We start from the raw sequence: 21,419 nt of genomic DNA, 5'->3' as shown, positions 1-21,419 counted from the left end.
CTTCTGTCAGTGATTTAAAGACAATAATAGCCCACAGGGAGTTGAAAGCAACCAAGTAATGCTCACTGCTGTGCTGCGTATTAAGTCGTGTCTGTGCAGTTTGGCAGCCAATTATCTACTTGTAGTTTTCAAAAGAATCCTGATTTTTTTTTTTTCATTAAATTTTTTTCATCTACCGAGTGTTTACACTTAAATAGCCGAGTTTTTTTTTTTTTTTTTCTGGGTTGGGGCTGGAGGCCTCTGACATAAATAGGCGGAAGATTCCTATTAAAACCAATCAAAACGAACATGTTTTGATGTCTTATTGTCTAGGTTGAGAAGACGCTGGGTATCGAGGCGGCGAGATCCACCATCATCAATGAGATCCAGTACACCATGACCAACCACGGCATGAGCATTGATCGGCGTCACGTCATGCTTCTGGCAGATCTCATGTCCTACAAGGTGCAAACAACACAGTCTCTTGCAAACCTTTACATTTCCTTTGAGTCTTTTTTTTTTTTTTTCGTTTCATCGCACCGCAGCCTTACCACCAAACATAAAACAAATAGGAAATGAAGGGAAAATTATACATAGTTTCACACATTGAAAAAATACAAATCTCAAATAGTGGCACACATTTGTGTTCAGTCCCCTTTAATACATACAGTCCAACCAGACTGAAATTATTGGACCATTCTTCTTTGCAGTATAACTCAATTAAAGTCAGATCGGTAGTTCTTGCATTAGCGCCCTATCTGATATGATTTATGCAATCATGCTGGTTGTCGTCAGTAATGCTCTCTAACAAGCCTGAGTCCTTAACAGAACAGCTGTGTTCATGAGATTAAATCTGTTAGATGCGGACTCTGTTTACAAAATAGGGCACCTCTAAAGGCATTTGGTTCCACAGGATTTTATTTTGGGGTATCGTATTAAAGGGGGTTGAATATTTTTGACACCTTCATTTGTTTCCTTTTCCTTCCTCTTCGCAATTATCTTCTACCTTGTGTCTGTCACATTAAATCCTACATAAGCTATATTGCCCAGAGTATTTGCTCACCCATCCAGAAAATTCAGTCAGGTCTTTCAATCACCTCAGTGGCCACAGGTGTATAAAATAAAGCACCTAGGCGTGCAGACTGGTTCTGCAAACGTTAATGAAAGATTGGGTCGCTCTCAGGAGCAGAACGCCGTGGTTCTGTGATGGTATGCCATCTGTGCAATAAGTACAGATGGGAAATTTCAGAGGGAAAATAATAATAATTATAATTGTATATATGTGGCAATACAGTCTTTTTAAGTGTTTTACACAACATCGTCATGCCCTCTCTGTATAGGGGGAGATCCTGGGAATCACCAGGTTTGGATTAGCCAAAATGAAGGAGAGTGTCCTCATGCTGGCCTCCTTTGAGAAAACAGCCGACCACCTCTTTGACGCTGCCTACTTCGGACAAAAGGACTCTGTCTGCGGTAAATTTTTTGTTATTACGGGTAACTTGGCATTCGTTGTGCGACTTACATACATTTACTTACATACATTTCTGTGTTCTCGTTGCAGGAGTGTCTGAGTGCATCATTATGGGAATTCCCATGAATATTGGAACGGGTCTTTTTAAACTCCTACACAAGGCTGACAAGAATCCCGCTCCCGTCACGAGGCCACTCCTCTTTGACAATGCAGACTTTCATATACCTCTGTTCACGTAGCAACAACGAAAGTAACGGCATGAAAGTTTGAAGCTTAGTTATTCATTGTCTCCAGACAGAGAGAAAGATGCAAGTGCCTGCTCTGAGCCCAGTTTTCTCTTTAAGGATCTGACAAACAATGGGATTCTCTTCTGTTTTTTTTTTTAATGCATCAAATAAGTTTCCTGATGTCATGATTTTTAAGGTTACTGCTTTTCAATCTGCAAAGAACTTGGTGAAACAGAAACAATGTGTCCCATTTTCTGCTAAACCACGGCTCCTCTAATATTGTGAATTGTTACCTCTCTAATCATGGGACAAAAACTGAAAGTGTCTTGTTTGAGTTCAGTTTGCTCCGTTGAAATTCGTCTATCTTTGTGCTGCAGTCATTTTTGTTTCAAGCGACTGCAAGATATGTGTTTGGATGGAGAAAATCCAATAATGATAATTATTATAATATAAAATCTCAAAGGTTAGAGATGAAAAACCTTTTTGTTATGGTTGTAAACTCATAATTAAAGCCTTGTGTTTTATCAAAAAAATGTTTCCTAATCTTTGATGCCAAATGTTGCCTTGTGACCACCAGTAAGGCTAACTATCAACGAGACTACTGCTTGTTTGAGATCTGAACCACACAGACACAAATATATTCAGATATTCACACTAGTTACTGGTGTTCTGGCAATCATAATTGTATCTCAATATATTAAAATCGGCTTTGTACCAGCATGCAACTCTAATTAATGAATAGTTCACTTTACTTTTCTAGCACAAATTCACGTAAAATGTCATCTCAAATAGGTGAAATTAATTTTTTTATTACAAAGTATACAGGTTGGTCCAAATCTAATTCAAGTGACCTTATGTTATTTCAAAATAATCATTCAACTTGAAAATATTCATATTACAACCACAAATCATGCATAGTATTGGTTGTCCATGACTTTAAGCGGAAATTAATGATTTAAGAGTGTGGAATCGATTTTTACTTAGCCCAGTCTGATACCCCTAAATAAACTTCGGTACAACCAGTTAGCGCTGAAGTCACCAAACTACTAAACGGAGTCACTGTGACTGTAATTTAAGAGGTTAAGCTGTTTTGAGAAGGCTCTAGGGAACTTTAGTTAACAAACTAAACAAACTTTGTGATTTTTATCTGAGAAAAGTGCTATATAAATAAATTTTACTTACTTACTTACTTAAACAGCTTCAAGAGTACCAAGCGACACCAGACAGATACAACTGTGGAGAAGATTAAAGCAAGCTTAGGTTCTAAAACAGTATTCCAAGCTTTAAACTTTGCACAGAGCTCTGTTATTATGGGACACCTGCAAGGCAGCTATTGATCAGAGAAACAGCAGCACAGTCGGCACAAACTGTTGACGGGTCTATTAATCATGAACTTCACAAATCTGGACTTTGAAGAAAAGTGGCTGGGAAAAGCCAATTAAAATAAAGCTATAAGAAGTTCCGTTTGTGGGTTGCTATAGGGGGCACAGGAAGAAAAAAAAAAAACATTGGAAAAAGGGGGATCTGGTCAGACGAGCTAAAAATGTAATTGTACTGCACAATATGGTTGTGGCAGCATAATCGAGCTGGGAGAATCCCCCCCTCCCCCCGCAGGAACAAAGAAACATTTCAGAAATGAAGAGAAGATAAGAGGAGCTAAATACTGGGAACTCCCAGAAGAAAATTTGTTGATGACCCGCAACGATTCAAGTCTGGTTAGAAGGTTCAACCTCCATCAGGGTGACCCAAAACACAACCATGAGAGTTAGCCAGTCACACCTAAATCCAGTTTAGAATCTGTGGCAAGACTTGGAAAATACTTGTTTCACTGATTATAGCAAGAGCTTTGTCACAAAATGGGAAACCTTTGACACATACCGTATGTTTGCGGGGCTCTTACCAGATGCAGATAAAATGAATCCAATCTAATCCAGATTTTAGCGCAAAGCAGTCTAAATCAGCTGAGCACTCAATGCCTATTTGTAAGACATTTATCTGAGGAAACCATTGAATGATTGACGTTGACTCCCTCACCCTGAGCAAGCATGGGGCGATGGTGGAGAGAAACTCCCGGTTTACACAAGGACACTTAAAGCAGGACCGAGCTCAGTATAAGCGGTCATTTAATAATGGGAAAGAAAAAGATTGTACAAGCTTAAAGAAGAAGCACCGAGTCAGGAGTAATTTCTACATATACAAAAATTTAATAGTACCTTACCATGTGGAAAAAATGATGTAGAATGCCTTAAAAATGTTTTTTATTTTCTTTTTTGTAATTAAGCAGAAGCAAACTTTACTCGTCCGCCCTGAAAATAGAGTAGTAAGAATGAATAAACAGGCAAAAGTACAAACTCCCTGTGGGGCAGTTTCAGCCTAAGCAGCGTCTCCTTTACCTTCACAATTTTTGGCTATTTAAACTTCATAAGTTTGCAGACATAATCCTCTCATAAATCAGGATTAAACACACTTAGCTTTTACTTTAGTAAAGACTGTTCAGTTGATACATCAGAGTCATATCGGTGGGTTGGGTTGGAGGTTCTCCACAGCTTAACTGGTTCAACAGCCTCAGGGGACAAATTCTTGCTTTGAAGATTTGGACGTTTATGGAATCTGTCAGCTACATGTGCAGCGACTGTTTACCTTTCAACATGCTCTTGCTTTTATTCAGTCTGAACTTGCTTGGAGGCTAATTTAAGAATACGTTTATGATTTATTGTTTAATATGTGTGGGTGGCAAACGTCTGGTTTCTTTTTGATGGGTTATTGTAAATACAAGCATATTCACAGTATTTCAAAAAAACTTAAAGCATCAAACAGTGAAAAAGTGTCAAAAAACATTCATAAAGAGTCATTTATGTTCATAACAGGTGTTATGTCATGTTTATGACAGTGTAATGTCAGTCTTATGTACACCCCTTCAAATAAAGTGTGACCTTTTTTTTTTTTTTCCTGGGGTAGAAGATGTGACACAGAAGTCCACTACTCTTAGCCACTTGTCAAAATGGGAAATACAAGCTAATACTTTATAGCATTTTTTTATTATAGGTGAGAAAATGGTTACCTTACAATATCCACTGGAATGGCCTTGGAGAAGCTTTCTGCATTCACAGCTGCATTGATAAATGTGTTGAGTTTGCTAAATGCTACCTGGGACTTCAACTGGAATCATTCGCTTTGGTCAAAGACAAAAAGATTTTTGCTTCCCAGCTGCGAAATCTTCAGGTGGGGCTGGCGTGAAACAAAGCATAAACAAGTGGAAAAGAATTTCATGCGCACTATTTGGTGAAGTATCTGTGTAGCTGTGGGCCTTTTTGTTATCTATAAAAAGCCCTGGAAGCCCGTTAAGGTGCTTTGACAGCAGATTCCTTTTAGTCACAGACGTTTAACAAAAATCTAATTTGATTATAGTAGTTTTTTATTTTTTCCATCTGCAGCCATTTTAGGGTATTAAAATATTAAGTCACAGAGGAAAGCATTTTTTTGGGGGTCTTTTAAAATCTTTAGGGAAAAGCATTTGACCAGCAACCTTGGCAATCAAAAAAAATTATTTTTTTTTCTCTCTAAATGAAAGCTTCTGACGTCGGTCTGAGGAACGTTTGTCCCACTCCTAATGTCCAGCTGTGAGATAATTGAGGGGTTTATTGCCTGCTGAGCCTATTCCTGTCCCCCTCAACGTCTCAAAAAGATAAGGGCTTTGATTCAGCTCATTACTTTTTGTTTCTTTGTTCTCAGCCAGTCCTCGGTGGATTTACTGGGATGTATCGGGTTCCTGTCAGTACGGTCGCTCCCGTTCTGCTTCAGCTTAGTTTTCCTATATGGTCTCACATTTCTCTCAGTTGCCCTCAGAAGAATTCATGGCGGAGGTCCTTTTGCAGCAACTGATCCCCAAACCATGACGTTTCCACCTCCATGCTTCACAGTTGGTTTAATGCAAAACATGAACTCAGTTCTGGTGTCCAAAAATTACAGAATCTGTCAAAAGAACATTGTTCCTGATATCAAGGGCTTTGTCTAGATTTTTGTTTTCTGGCAGGCTTCAGTCTGACCTTAATGTTTTCTCTAAAACGTCCAGCGTATGTATTACTCTGTTACCCCAAAACAAGAGGCCGTGCAACCAGATGATGTCAGAAGCCCAACAGAGTTGGATCCACTGTGTTGTCGGGAAAAATGCTAGCTGTACCTCGCTCAAATCTCTTTATGAAAAAGTGGGAAGGAGAAAATCATTTTAAAACGGCAAACAATGAAAAAGGTGGTTGGAAAAGAAGAAAGTTACACTTTTTGGGCTGCATGCAAATAGGTATGAATAGAAAACAACACTGCACAGCACCCTGGGCACACCCACCCCCACAGTGAAAGTGGTCGCTCCAGCATCAGGCTGTGGGGAGCTTTACTTCAGCAGGGACAGAGATGTTGGTCGCACTGGATGGGAAGATGGACTTTAGAAAGACTTGCAGCTTTTTACAAAGTGTGAACTCACGACATGCGGACTATAAATGCTCACCACACTGTTCAGATGTTCTTATCGTTGCACATTTAAGCTTTCCTTTGTGCTGGACTATCACACCACAACCCTGACAAAAACAGATTTAAGTTTGTGAGTTGAATAAAACGGAATGCATACCATTGGCTTTGAATGGTTTTGCAAGGCAAGTTTAAATCTATCACAAGCAACAAAGCAATGGGTCCGCAGCAAAAATAGCAAAGGATGAATTAGAGATTCAAAAGCTGATGTCATTTAACATTTGAGTGACTAATGGAAACAGGAGTGCAAAACTTAATACGCGGGGTCACGAGTTCATCTTGAGTGCCTCTTGGCCTTTCTTCAGTGAATCACAGGGACTGTTATAGATGGTTAAAGTATGATTTTTCTTCTTCTCAAAAAGATTAAAGTGGTGCTGAGTCAAAATCCCATTTAAGGGCCCATCTGGATTGAAAGCATTTCAATAATAAAAGTAATTTGATTTTTTTTAGAACAAGTTATTCAAAGAGAACTCTCCCATCAGGGCAGAAACGTTTGATAAAAATTTTATCATTTTCATTTTTGCAATCAATCCTTTAAAGTTGCTTAACCCCATACAAGAAAGCCACGACATTCATGAAACCATCAATGCCGCCACTGGATAAATATGTTGTTGTATTAAAGGGTTCACGTTTCCTCTTTGGGATCTGTCACCCATTTGCACAATAAACAACAATTTCTTCTTCAAAAAACAATAACAGAAAAACAACTAAGTAACGCAACTTATAAACTGTACAATAAATAATACTTTTATTGAGAACCAACCTAGCCTCTAAAAATAACAATAAGAATCTGAGCAAAAAAAGCACGTGTTACCAGTCGTCTTTCTAGTTATTACTCAGAAATTAGACTTGCTAAATATCAGTAGACTGTCAGATGAGTATTAAGTCATCTATCGTACGTTAAAGCAAGGTCAGAAATCTAGATGCAAGTTCTCAAAAAGAAAAAAAAAAAACCTGATTATTATGCAGTCTTTAAAAGAACCTGAAAAAGGCCCAAGCGGCTGTTGTTCTTCCTGACATGGTCAATAAATTGGATTATCATCAAGGGAATAAATAAAAACACCGAACTGATGCAGATTCAACACACAGAGCGATATACCTCACATGTTTGATGAACATGGCTTGCTGCTAATAAAAAGCCAAAATATTAAATAGGCCCAAAGAATTAAATGAGACTTATGTAAAGAAAGTTTGATGTAGAAGAAGTTATGGTCACGTTATTGCCTACACTATTAATGAGAGCAGTCCAGCTGACACTCATTGATGCCCAAACAAAGCGAACAAGACAGATAAAGTCACTGCTAAAGAAACATGCTGCTTCCATTGCTATCCAACCATAATAATAGAAAGTTTGGTGTAAGGAAAACTGGCAGAAAAAGTGTCCAAACCCTGTCTACCGGGGAATGTTAAAGCCCTTCAGCCTTCTCTCTGCTGACAAGCTTTATTGGGATGCTCATTTCATTTTCCAGCAAGGCGTGGCCCGTTGTCCACACACCCAGAACCATCAACATCTGGTTGAAGGACAATGTCAACGTTGTGCATCTATGGCCAGAAGTCCATAGATGATCTATAGAATATTGTCTAGAAGAAGATGAGACACCAGACTCTACGAAGCAGACGAGCTGAAGGTAATTGGGCTTCCTTAACATCTCAGCCATTGGTTGATCGCCTCTATTTCACGCAACATTGATTTGGTAATTTGTACAAAAGAAAGCATGACCAAGTATTGAATACATAAACTGTACAGTACATGGATATGCTTTTCGTGTTTTTTTTTATAATAGGTCTAACATTCAAATTTTCTGAGAAACTGATTTTTATTAGCTAGAAGCCATAATCATCAAAATTAATCTGTGTGTAAATAATCTATTTCTACTTTTGCAGTGAATTACTGAACTAAATTTACCTTCTGATGGTATTCCAGTTGGCTAAGATGAACCTGCAATCACATGCACTTAAAAAAACAGTCGTTTAAAGCCCAAAATAGAAAATAATACCTTGTCCATAGGTTGCTTCTGCTACCCATTAAAGTTTAAAAAAAAAAAAAAAAACACCTTGGCACATAACGTTGCATGGATTATTCACTGAGTTAGGCCTCAAAAAACGTTGAGTTGCAGTCCTGTGTAGCAATTTATGTGCGCCTGGCTTAAATGGGTATTTTCAGTCCAAATGTAAACGCTAATACATTTCAGCCACAATATTATTAGCTCTATGCAGTATTTTCATGCTAGCGACAAAGTGCAGAGTTAGCACGAAGTGAAAGGAGTCTATGCAGGTTGAACAGAAGCAAATTAACGGTTGAAGCAAATGAGCACTCACTCTTTGGTGCTCTGCAGAGTCTTTTTTTTTTTTTGTTAACATTTCTTAATAGCTGCTGCTGCAGCAGAAAACCACAGAGGTTCCTGCAGCTGGGGCTCGTTCAGGATGAAACGGCATCACGCTCAGGGACGATTTCTTGAGTTTTAGATTCCAGATGAAGCACAAATTCATTCTCATTCTTTCTATGGCCAACTGTGGTGTCAGTGTCTCAGCACTCCTCCCTGTTGCTGCGTCTATTTACAGTAAAATTCCTTCCCAGTCTTTAATAAGCCCTGACATTCTCGCTGCTCTGGTACCTGCCACTGCAGGCGATGCAGAGGTCTTCGCGGCGAGTGTTTGTAGCTACTTCCCCCCACTCCCAAAGCTGCTGTCATCCCGTTGGCAGCAGGTGATGGCAAACGGCAGATTTCCAAAGAGAAAGCACCCGGACGTCTTACTTGACTTGAGAAGAGCTGTTCGGAGGGAGCTCCGTTTGGATGGTGGAGATTTTCTCTCCGATAATCCCCAGCCGGCTCTCTCTGTGCGATGAGCACGAGGCGCCCTTCTCTGCCGAGCGCTGCTCCGAGCTGTCGCCCTCGTCTGCGTTCACGAAGGCTTCCCTGCTCTGGGGTTTGATGAACTGCACGCTCAGCCTCGGAGCCACCGTGGCGGCACCCTGGTGGTTCGGTTTGCGGAGGCAGTGGGAGAGGGTGGAGACGCAGCTCTTCTTGAAGTTCTCGTTCATGAAGGCATAAACGATCGGGTTGTTGAAGCTGTTGAAGAACCCGATGGCCTGCACAATGGCGATGATCATGTTCAGGGTGACGCCGTCGTACTTCTTCTCCAGGTCATCTAGACGATTACAGATAAGCAAGTTAGTGCAGATCAGACTTTGGGTGCTGAAGGGATACTTTTCTTTTTAATTTGAGGTTCTGTGGGGTAGATTTCAGCAATCAGTATCTTAGCTTCCTTAAAAACCTCAGTGTGGATAAATTTTCAGAGAAGAACATCTTGCTGTGTAAAACCTGGTGGTGGTAGCCTGATGGTTTGTGCTGCTTTGTTGCTTTAGGACCTGGATGACTTGTCATAATTATATTATATACCCATGAATTATTTTCTTATCTTGAAAGAGAAGGCCCAGTCATCGGTTTGTGACATGAGCGCAACTAGTCTCAAACAGCAGGACAAAGATCCAAAGCCCACCACTATGCCCACCTCTGAAATGTAAAAAATATATATATATATAACTAAATAAATAAAAACATTTTTGTTGTTAGTCAAAGTCTGGACTCATGCTGTGGCATGGCCTTCAAAGAGTTCATGCAAGAAAACCCTCTAATGAGCGGCCAAAATGTCTTCCACAGCAAAGACTCATCGGCAGCTTTTGCAAAAAAAAACTTGAAGGAAGTCGATGCTGCCAAGGATGACACAATCAGTTATTAGGTTTAGTGGCTAATTGATTTTTCAAAAAGATATAGTTTCCCCTTAATAAATAACATTGCACTTGAGAACTGCTTTTTGTGCTTACTAAGGTTAAATTTGCTCGTAATTAAAACCTTAAAACATTTAAGTGCCACAAAGGAGAGAGAAAAAAACGAAGGAACGTGCAACTTCAGATGCTTTTATCACTGTTAGAAGCACATTAAGCTATACTCACTGTACTCAAACATCATGTGGACTGTGTGGAATGGCGCCCAGCAAATGGTGAATAGCAGGACGATCGTGACCATCATTTTAACGGCTCTTTTCTTTTTCCTGGAAAAGGACACATTATCATTTGAGAGTAAACAGAGTGATAAGGCAGATAAAGGACATCTCAAACATTGCGGTTCTTGCTTTTGAATAAAAATGCCCAACAGCCACAGGCCCACTCTACGTAACCCCAGCTCTGGCTAAAGAAGAACTCGTAAGACCTTGTGATTTAGAGGTCCGAAGTGTTTGTCAAGCATAGTGATCACTTTCAAACTCATGTCGATGAAATATTCAACAATACAACATTATGGCAGTGTGTTCCTCATGAGTGTTGGAAGGCTAGTGAAGGTTTGTCCACATGGAAAACGGAGGACACCTGTTCATTAAAAAGAAGCAAAGGAGGTCAAAGTCTAAGGATTATTTTGTTGAAGAAAACCATTAGCAAACCAAGCGCCTACATTCTCCTATTGCCTTTCCCTTGCTGACATTCTCATTTAAAAAAAAAAAAAAAGCAATGTCTGTAGGTGAGCATCAGTGAAAAGCTATTATTTCTTGGCCATGAACATATCCTCTCACCAAGAACCCATACTGACCGTTATACATTGTATCTTTGTTTTTAAATTTCCATTTTAACTGGAAAAAAGGTTAAAAAGTGGGGGAGTATTTCTTTCTTTCCTTAGTACCTCAGCACTTATTACTTTTCTTCACTGACTTATCCTGTTAACAAGTTAGTTAATCAACAGACCTTTAATTCAGTCTTTGCTCCTTTCATCTTTTTATTATCAGACTTCCAATAAGAATACAAAAGCAAGTCGAGTTGGGAAAAAAAAGAAGCCTACTCACAGGTTGTAAATGTCACAAAATAGCTTGCTAATTGAAGTAGCTCCTGCTGCGGTACCCACCTGGAAATCTTACCAATCTCCCTGTGGTTCATGGTGTTCAGAACCGAGGCGTCGCCCACCCTCTTGCGAATCCACAGCTCAATGGCGATGCGCGTGTAGAGGAACAGCATGGCTGCCAGAGGGAGCAGGAACAGAGCCACCATGATGAAGGTGGTGTACGCCTGCCTGTAGGTCAGCGAACTCCACCTCTCCTGACAGCACACGTGGTAGTGGTCGTACAGGAAGTCATACTTTACCTGGGGAAACAGAACAAGAAAAGCGGAGAGGCTCAACATAAAAGGCAGCTCAAGCTGAAAGCTTTGACTGCACAGGTTTTATGTTTCGCGTAATGTAGAATAAAAGCTGGCCCGTGTTTAGGCCACATTTAAGTGTCTTTTGTAACACTAAAATACATCGTGTCCTCCACAGGTTACATTGAAACCACAAACTGGCTAAAGGATTCCCAAGAGACCAGAAACCTACTTCAAACTTCTGGGCCGGACCAAGAGTGAAGAAGGCGTGGGTGGGTGGGGGGGGTTCTAAAACGAGTTCCAAAACGTTTAATGGTTTTAGAATTGTTTGGGGAATTATTTATTGTAATTGTGTTTGATTTAGGATTTTGTCAAGTTAATTTATTTCTACATAATTATTGGTGAGTTTTGAATACAGTAATTTTACATTAGTTTTAAAAGTACTAATGGTTGCCCGTGCCAACTTAACCCCATTGATCCACTTGGTGGGATCGTGTCAATATTCAGACAAAAATCCAAAAAGAAAAAAAAACAAAAAAACATTCTTCTTTGCAAAATGGCTCAAGTTAAGTCCGACTGAACAGCTGATGTCGGCGAACAGATTTTCTAGTCTTCTAGTCGTTTTCTAGTCATCTGGCCTTTGAATTGGGTGGGTCTTCCTAACGCTGTATATTTGGGGTCTTTGTCCTTTTTGAAGGTTACCTTTGTCCCTAGTGAGAAGTTTTTAGTAGCTCCTGATGGCATTTGAAATGGCCCTATATGTCTGTTTCTGTGTCTGTTATCTGGCTCGTGGCCAACAGCAAACAGAACACATCAGGGCTTTCTTACAATGGCTTTCTACTTGTAGACCATACAAACAATAGCTGCCACATTAACAGATTTGCTGTGGATCTCTGCAGCTCCTCCAGAGTAACCAAGGCTTTGTGGCATTCTCCCTGAAAGAAAAGCCCTACTCGTTCAGTTTAGGTGAGCTGCCACGTCTTGGTAAAAATGCAGGTAAGCCATACTTTCCATTTTGGGGTCATTAAGAGAATGGTGTTAGTGGGAGTGGTGGCGTAGTGGTTAGAGCAGTGTGCTCACGCTCTGAGAAGGCTGAAACTATCTGGTTCAAACCCCTCAGTCTGCCCCTATAGGTCCCTGATTACAACCCTTGGCCCAGATTGCTCTCTGGGCGCTGTAAGCTGACCACCGCTCCCTAAGGGATGGGTTAAATGCGGAAAGCAAATTTCATTGGAATGTACAATTGCAATGACAAATGAAGATTTTTTTATTTTATTTCTTCTTCCGTGAGATTTTCCAAATTTAGGGTATTGTTTTACGACCTAACCCTGCTTTAAGTTTTTGTTAAACACACCAAACTCTAGAGTTTTGGTGTGTTTCCTGGTTTTCATGATGCTTTGTTCACCAATGTTCTTCAACAGGCCTCACAGAACAGCTGTATTTATTCAGAGGTTAAAATATATTTAATCTTTATTCAGTGTAATTACTAAGTAGATGACTTCCAAGGACAACTGGTGGCACTGGAGTTTATTTATTGTAACGGAGTAAAGGAGACTGAATATAACGGAATTGCACTCTTTGGATTTTCATTTGGAGAAAAATCACAATTGTACTCTATGTTGGTCTACACATACATAATACATTAAAGTTTATGGTTGTAAACTGATTTTAAAAAAGTGCAAAATGTACAAGCTATAAATAGTTTAGTAAGGTGAAAATGTTTAGTGGAACCTAAAGTGTAATACAATTTCAAGCAGAAGCTTTCCCAGGTGTGCCAATGAAATGAACTCAGTGCAGCCTTTTATGTATTTACTACAGTCACAAAGCAATTTCAGCTATCAGCACCACCAGCCAGCAAGAGACTCACAGAACTGTTGTTGTTTTCTAGGTTATTGCATTTCAGAACCCTTCCCAGTGACAATTGCACAAAGTGCTGTTGTGAAACCTTAGAGATGTTGGTGCCAACCTTTCTGGGCACAGCTGAGATGTCCATTTTCATAATGTGACTCTATGTATGCGGTGCTTCCTCACTGACTTGGTTGAGCTGCAAACTTCCACATCCACTTGAGAAATTCACAACGAGTGTCAGTCGATTGGAGAGAAATTGGTCCTTAAATACATTTTGCTGTGTACTTGAGGTCTCTAGAAGTGCAGAAAAGTTTAATATAGTCTGTCCAGGCTCTGAGTAGATATCTTTATATTCTGTTTGGGTCATATTTTTCAAGCTGTTTTTTTATTCTCTGTTGTGTTTTTTTTTTTTTTTTTTACAATTAAGTCAAGGAATTTGCTGCAGAACTGCTAAACAAGTCATGGACTTCCGGCTTACAAATTTTGTCAAAACATAATTTTTTTTAATGAGATTTTGTATTCCAAGCTGAAGGATGCCTCTGCTACAAGGGGAACACCTCAGTACACCGTCCTCCAGCATACTACAAAAATGGCCGAACGAGGTGGCGTGGAGCGCTCTGTGACCAGGAGGGTGAATTGCCTCATTTAGATTTAACGAGTCCGTACCAAAATTAGCAGCTCTCAGACATCACCAATCCATCACAGAGACACACAGGAGTAACAACCACGCACGGACACACTCAATTTTCCGAACAGAAAGAGTTTTTGGTAAGCGGCTATCTTACCAAAATGACTCGAATGAATCTTTTGGGAGGGCTCATTTCCAATTAGAGAAAAAAGATCCCCCCAAAAAACTGTTAGGGATTAAGAGATTGCAGCGACTGGACTGCGAAAGGCAGTTACCATGGAAAATTACAGATAGACAACAGACTCTGGAGACACAGAGTCTGACATACTTGGATTGGACAGTATGACTGATTAGGTGAAGATGTGTCAGCTTGGACACGTCTGCATTATAGCATGATCTTCTCCACCAATGTGATAAATGGAACTCTGATATCAGTTAATTGTGTACGCCCTTGAATGGATGTACACAATTGGTCTTACTTAAAGTCTGTGTGAGGAATGAACGGGGCTTTCTGGCGTCCGGAAATCTGCCCGTTGCATTGTTGAAGCTGTAAACATCCCTCTGCCTTTTAGATTAAATATGGTAAAATACAGTTTTGGTTTCAAGAGTCTTTTTATTACTACAGAAGTCTACAATAGAAACACCATATTATTCAGGCAAAGAACCTGGGGTGACCACAGCCAGGTCAATTCTTTAACAAAGTGTGAAAAAATTAATTTAAATCTGCAAGTTGTATGAACGGTTTTTGGATCAACTGAATATTTAGTTTCCATCTCTATATAAATACCAGCTCTCAATATTTGGACATGCAGTAAATGTTTGGGGTTGGTTTTTGCACAAAAGGCTTCATAAATACTATAAGGGTGGTGTGAATTTTCATTGCTTATGAGGGAGTAGAATGAGACGACGTCCCTGAGAGCAATTTTGCAATAATCCCACTGCACATAATCTAAAATAATCACTTTTGCCGACAACATTTATGATGTGCTCTTCTAAGATAAATCGCTTCTTAGACAAACACCTATAAGACCTATATAAATAATGTGCTTACTCAGTACAATCACAGCTGAGGGAAGCTATAGAGCGCTGCTTAGTGATCGGGCGCTGTGAAGGACACTCACCTCTAGCTGTTGCACAAATAGCATCGGTGAACCCACTATCACTGAGGCGATCCATACAAGCCCTTTAGGAGTCAGAGACAAAAAAAAAACAAAAAAAACACAACATATTATCTGAAGAAACAGCTCTTGCTTAGACAAATAACAGAAAACGCAGCACAGCAGATGAAAGTGTAAAAATAACCTTTTCTTACTTAATTCATGAACTTTAAGGCAGGTTGCTGAACATTTCTTTGATCTTTGTTGTCTAAAGCCACAATGCTTAGCTTGCATACCCTTAAAATATAACATATCTGGGTCTGGCAAAATTGAGGTAATTCTAAGAAATTTGATTTTCACTGCGGTCTTCCACCTCAGGCTGATTTTTTTGTTTGTTTGTTTGTTTGTTTCGTTCGTTTTTCCTTTACCCAGAAGACAAAAGCTCTAACTTCGAACGTTACATGAGCCCGTTTGCTCGATGTGTTGAAAATCCTACATAGTTTACAAAGGAGCAAAAGCAAGCCAACATAAATAAGTGAAACCAAATACCTAGCATCTTGTATGCTCGCTTGGATGAGTACTGACGCCTCATTTTCAGAGGGAAGACGATGCCCTGGTATCTTTCGATGGCGATGCAGGTCATGGTGAGGATGCCTGTCACTATGGCTGTGGTCTGCACAAAAGGAACTGTCTTGCAAACGAGAACCCCTGTGGGCAAAAGCCAAGGGGTGAATCAGATAAGGTTCAGAAAAGCGGCAGAGGTTAATGAAGAACAGTAAGGATGTAGAGACTGTGACAGGAGGAAGAAAAAAAAAAAAAAAAAAGGCGACCCCATCATCCTCCCCCACAGCTTGAGGTGGCAAGGCAACCATCTCTCACCAGGCAGCGCAGCGAGTGGACACATTTCACAGATAACGAAGTACAGACTTTACCCTGATGCCCCCTGAACTTTTTGTGGGAACAGACACAGCTGCTTTCAGAGTCCTGCGCCGTTGCCAGTCGCACCATTATTTTCCCAGTGTTTAGATTTAAAGCAGTAAAGGAAGGATCATGTAAAAAGGAGGGATTAACTTGGAACCATTTAATGAAGTCCTGACCTTTAGGGCCCATTGTTGCGTAAGACCTACCCGACTTAAATAAATAGGTGATTTACAGGCTTCTGTAGCACTTAATGGCATGTTGAGGAGGTTATGCAAAAAGTTGAATCAGGCGTGCTGGAGCTGAGACGCATCAAAACATGAAAGATGGTGGGGCCTGAGGACCAGTGTAGAAAAACACTGATATAAGGCAAACTAAGTAACCATGCAAGGCAAAAATGGGAGAAAGGGCTTTGGTCAAACGACACTACAATTCAGCTTTTGACCAACATGAGAAAAGCTATGCCAGACTATTAAACTATAGGTGGAAAACAAAAACGGCACATCGCACTTAACACACCATCCCCACGGTAAAACATAGTGGCCACAGTATCGTGCTGTGGGGATGGTTTTCTCCTGCTCAGACAGGGAAGCTGGTCAGTGTTGGATGAAGCTAAATACAGAGAAATCCTCATAGAGAACCTGTTAGAGGTTACAGGAAACATGAGAATGGGACCGAGCTTCACCAATGAGGGAAAAGTCTGTGGTGCTGCTGTAATAGAGTCAAAGATGGCTGCTTGCTGCATTTGTGTTGAGCCCACATAAAGTGTATACCTAGCGCTGATTAGTAAAGATGAAGATCAAATCGCTGAACAGTTTAAGGTGTTGTAAATAAATTAAATGCACACAATAAGGCCTCTTGGGTCGAATTATAATGAGGGCAAGTTTTTAATATTATGTAGGACCTGTTGGGTTATCACAACTTTTCTTTTAATGGACAACATACAAGGAAGAAGACTGCCATTTACTGATGTGACAACAGCTTAAGTTGCTTTCAATATGCTTTGATCAAAACCTAACTTTCCCCCCCCCCCCTTAAAATCCAAAAAGACATACTTAACAACCCCAACATACTTGCAAAAACATTCTTTGATTCTAATAAGTTTCATTCCTTATATGCAAATGAATGTGCGTGTGACCAAAAATGTCTAAAAAACGGCACTAGTGGCACCCTGTTGTCAGAGGAGGCAGATCCCCATGTGAATTCAGATCTGCAGAACAGCATTTAGCAACAGCTTGTTTTTAAACTACAAGAACTAAGGTCAGTTGTTTTGTTTTTTAACCTTTTTTAGGGAGGGGGGGGGGGGGGTTGCACTGAGAACATTCTGCAGCATGCTGTCAAACATTGCTTTTCTCTTGCCCCTGATCCATGAAGGTCAGATTTGTGGAGTGCACAATTAATGGTTTCCAGGTCGACAGATTCTCCCGCCTATGCTTTGAATCTCTGCAGCTCCTCCAGAGTTACCATCTATCTCTTGACTGCTTAATGGGATTAATATGGTCTTTGTCCAGTTTGTCAGTTTAGGTGGAAAACCTTTTCTTAGTATGGTAAATATATTTATTATTATCTGATGATAGATTAAACAGAGTTCTATGAGATATTATTGTATATCCTAAGCCTGCCTAAAACCTTTCCATATCTTTATCCCTGACTTGTCTTCCATGTTCCTTGGTCTACATGATGTTTGCTCTAATGTTCTCTGACAAACCTCCATCACATCACAATTATAAACTGCTTTGTGATGCTCTGTCACAACAAATCCCAATAAAATTAATTTAAAGGTTCATGTTTCAAGGGATAGGAATACGTTTTTTAAAAGCACTATTTGTGCAGAGGTATGAAAATTATCTTTAGAGTACTCAAATATAATAAGAGTATAATACAAAACCAATTACGTTGATAATGAAGGAAATTTTTAAAACGATGGAGAGTTAAACCAAAGAATTTGTCTCTAAATGTTTTCAGGTATAATTAAAACTGTCAATAGTATCTTAAAGTGCATGAGGAATCACTGCGTTGTCCAGGAAACTACATTCAACACCAGCAGAGCTGCTTGCTTACATCAGTGTAGCAAATCCGTCAATACCGCATAGCAAGAGGGTTGTTTTTTGTAAGGTTCTGCCCCTGTTCCGTCTTTTTCAATTCTAAAAAAAAAAGCAGGACTAAAGTCCATTTCATAAAAGTGTGTTTAATTTATTTTGCTTGTTTCCTTTCACTTACCACGTCTCATCATTTTAGAGTTTTTTTGTGGGAAGCAGGAATTTGATCAGCTGGCCAGCTAGAGCCAGAGGCACTTCACTTCTTATATTCTCACAGGCTTCTGACTCAAACTGGTATGACCTTTCTTTGTTCCATCACTTTCTGTCATCCACCTCTAAGGGAGACTCTAGAGCTTATTTGTCATTTTAGTGTATTGGCACCCGCTGTGGCTCAGGCTTCTTCTAAAGGATTCATGCCTCGAAGGCATCATTGTTACTTATACATGCTGGGCAACATGGGCTACTTTGAAGAGTGCTCTGAATCATAACCACAGATAGTGGCTCTAATCATACAGCAACTGAAGCAGTTATTCTGTTCAGTGTATTTTTTAACTTCATATTACTGTTGCCCCGACATCAAACCAGCGTAGAGCCAAGTGGATGTTTGATACCGCTAGTGCCTGTTGATGCATATTCTAAACATACCGCCAATCATGATGGAAGCATTTTGCTGCAAACTAGTGGCTGGATTTCAGTTCAATAATGCCTAATTCCACTAAACTAAAATGCTGTTTTTGCCAACTTCAGATGAATAATCTCTACTTAATTTAGAATTTGATTCACTGTTAAAACAAAACTAATATATATATATATATATATATATATATATACTTTTTTACAAACTTAGACAGTGGGGGGTTATATTAAGGACATGACTTGCAGCACAGTTTTTCGAAGGTGATTTTTCATAAATTATGTTATTGAAAAGTTTGTTTATTTCAATAACTCAATTCACTAAATTAAACACATTATATGGAATAATTACACACAGATAGATGTTTCCAAGCCTTTATTTGTGTGAATTCTGATGATTTTCTGCCTACAGCTAATAAAAATATAAAATATAGGATAAGAATAGTACATCAGACAATAAAAAAATGGGAGAAGTGGGAAGTGTTCTAAAATTTTGTGGTAGACTTCCTGCACTGACTTTCCACTTGATAAAAGCAGTGGTCCAACACCAGCAGATGGCATGGTCCCCCAAATCCTCACTAATTGTGGAAACTCCACACTGGACCTAAAGAGATTCGGATTCTATGCCTCACCATTCCAGGGACCTTGATTTCCAAATGTAATGCAAAAATAGTTTTAATCTGAAAAATATGGATGATGGAGCAGCAGTGCAACTCTGTCCTCACTACACTTAAGAAGTTTTTGACGTTTCTGGCTAACATGTAGTTAACAAGTAACATGGCAGTAGCAGCTGATGTCCTGGACATATCTGTGAGTGGTGACAGTTGAAGAAGCAACTCCAGCTGCAGTCCCTACCATAGGAATTTACCCCAAAGTAGCCCTATAGGGCTGGATGAAAATTTAGAAACAATATATATCGATCGATAGACGTATATCGATGATATATATATATATATATATATATATATATATATATATATATATATATATATATATATATATATATATATATATAAAAAAGGGTAAGTAAATATTCAAAACAGTAACAGTTTTCTTTCCTATTGCGTTCTAGCCACTACTGTAGGTTAATATTAGTCATTAAATCATCCCAACCAATCACAAACACAGATTCAAGAACCAAGCTCCGCCCCTCTTCAGAGAGTCTAGAGAGCATTTTTTTTTCTTTTATTATTAAACTTGCAGTTTTGGTAAAAAGCTGGTTGAATAAAGGGTTGCGTTTTAATTCAGTGTTTGTGTGTTCTGCATGTAAAAATAGGTCGCTAAGGAACAAGGTAAAATGCCCAGGGCTGCACTTAAAGTTCATGTTTTGAATTTGTTAATTATTGTTATTGATCAATTTGATTTCTAATTTATTGATATGCTATATATATATATATATATATATATATATATATATATATATATATATATATATATATATATATATATATATATATATATATATATATATATCGTCCAGCCATGCCAAATTTTTCAAAAACTACGTGACAAATCCGTGGTTGTAAACCTTTTCTAAAACAGCATTTCCTTCCACTCAATTTTTCATTATCATGCTTGGATGTGGCGCTGTGGGATTATCAATCTGTTGTAGCATTGACACTTTATTGCTTACCCCCTGGTGTCAAATTAGCAATCGCCTTGTAGGCCATAACATTTTTTCGTTAAATCTTGGTCAAATCGATTTATGTATTTATTTCCCGAGAAGCAGAATTCAATCAGTCTTCAAAATTAACAGATATAAATGCTGTGTGGAATGAACATAGCGGTTATTAATACAACAAAATCAACTTTTTGATGATAGTCTAATTTATTGAAATATGCCTGTAGCCTATGCCATAGAGTGCAGAACCACAGGCACTTGGCTGCAATAGGGGGAAAAAACTTCTCTTCTTAATTGTGTTCATTTAGTGAGGCGTTCAGGTGTATAAATTCAGCCCATTTAACAATTAACCATTCAGGTGATCTGTATCATTATTTCCTGCAGCTGCAGGCGCATACCTCCACCTGAAATGCCCGTCATTTTCTCCACGAGAAGCACACTTTTTATGACTTATTTCCTATGCACGGAAGAAGAAGAGAAGAAAATGCGCGTTATTTAGAACCGAACTCACCTCCAAACCACTCGGAGGAGATGTTCTGTAACAAAGTGAAAGGTATGCAGAAGAAAGTGATGAGGAGGTCGCTGACCGCCAGGGAGCAGATGAAGATGTCCGTGGCCGTCTGGATCGCCCGCTTCTTCAGGACGATGTAGATGACCAGACTGTTTCCGGCCAGAGCCAGGACGAAGATCAGCAGGTACATGACGACGAAGGTGGTCTTGGCGCTGTACGGCAGCTCGGGGATGTAGACGAGCGGCTGGATGTTGTAGGTGTTGATGAACTCCTGGCGGCTCAGGTTGTAGAACTTGAGCATCTCCTGCAGCACTTCGGGGGTGATTTTAGAGGCAGCCTGTCCCGAGTCTGTCGAAGCTGCTGCCATCGCTTTTCAAAAGTGTCCGCAACTCCGAGGCAAACTTGGAAGGAAGGATGGACCTCCTCCTCCCCCCACTGCGGTTCAGAGCTCAGGCATCTTCTCTGTCCTACAGGTGCGTGTGGACGTGGCGCTGACTCTTTAACCCAGCAGAGCCAGCTGTTGTCGCTGCTGCGGCTGCTGCCTCTCTCTCTCTCTCTCTCTCTCTCTCTCTCTTTCTGCCCCCCTCTCTCTCTTTCTTTCGCTCTTTGAACGTAATATTAAAGACACACATAAATCACCATGAATTTTGAATTATTTTAGTTTTACCCTTTCATAAATGACTTGTTATGACCTCTCTTCAGGAATATTTGCTCTTTTTTATCATCATTTGACATGGGGTGGAAAATGTTTTCAAAAGATTGTTTTGCAATAAAAGAATTAATAAAAAATAATAATAATAATAA

General features: G+C 39.5%; 2 protein-coding genes across 3 annotated transcripts in view; one reads left to right on the top strand and one right to left on the bottom strand.

The window, feature by feature from the left end:
* polr3a (polymerase (RNA) III (DNA directed) polypeptide A) overlaps positions 1-2,210 on the top strand; it is a 38,332-nt gene extending 36,122 nt beyond the window's left edge. For both annotated transcript variants that reach the window (XM_036141879.1, XM_036141878.1), the window contains 3 exons: positions 313-444; positions 1,320-1,452; positions 1,541-2,210. In XM_036141879.1, the coding sequence (XP_035997772.1) occupies positions 313-444; positions 1,320-1,452; positions 1,541-1,689 (414 nt within the window). In that variant the 3' untranslated portion in view covers positions 1,690-2,210. The remainder of the gene's footprint in view (positions 1-312; positions 445-1,319; positions 1,453-1,540) is intronic.
* Positions 2,211-5,670: 3,460 nt separating this feature from the next.
* LOC105928195 (pyroglutamylated RF-amide peptide receptor) lies at positions 5,671-20,982 on the bottom strand. The gene is made up of 6 exons (XM_036141877.1): positions 20,616-20,982; positions 15,443-15,601; positions 14,918-14,979; positions 11,091-11,326; positions 10,154-10,251; positions 5,671-9,348 (listed from the first exon to the last, which is right to left on the bottom strand). The coding sequence occupies exons 1-6, from the start codon at positions 20,980-20,982 to the stop codon at positions 8,951-8,953; spliced, it is 1,320 nt and encodes a 439-aa protein (XP_035997770.1). The 3' UTR covers positions 5,671-8,950.
* Between the last annotated feature and the right edge of the window lie 437 nt (positions 20,983-21,419).

The sequence above is a fragment of the Fundulus heteroclitus genome, chromosome 10 (assembly GCF_011125445.2).
Source record: "Fundulus heteroclitus isolate FHET01 chromosome 10, MU-UCD_Fhet_4.1, whole genome shotgun sequence".
Taxonomy (NCBI): Eukaryota; Metazoa; Chordata; class Actinopteri; order Cyprinodontiformes; family Fundulidae; genus Fundulus; species Fundulus heteroclitus.
Note: the sequence above shows the minus strand (reverse complement) of the source record. Positions and strands in the feature narration are given on the sequence as shown.

Excerpts from the sequence above, each read along its gene's own strand:
- LOC105928195 (XM_036141877.1), bottom strand. The coding sequence starts at position 20,982 with ATGGCAGCAGCTTCGACAGACTCGGGACAGGCTGCCTCTAAAATCACC. Across the intron at positions 10,252-11,090 it reads GAGATTGGTAAGATTTCCAG|GAAAAAGAAAAGAGCCGTTA; the intron begins GTGGGTACCGCA and ends GTCCTTTTCCAG. Across the intron at positions 9,349-10,153 it reads CCACATGATGTTTGAGTACA|ATGACCTGGAGAAGAAGTAC; the intron begins GTGAGTATAGCT and ends GTAATCGTCTAG.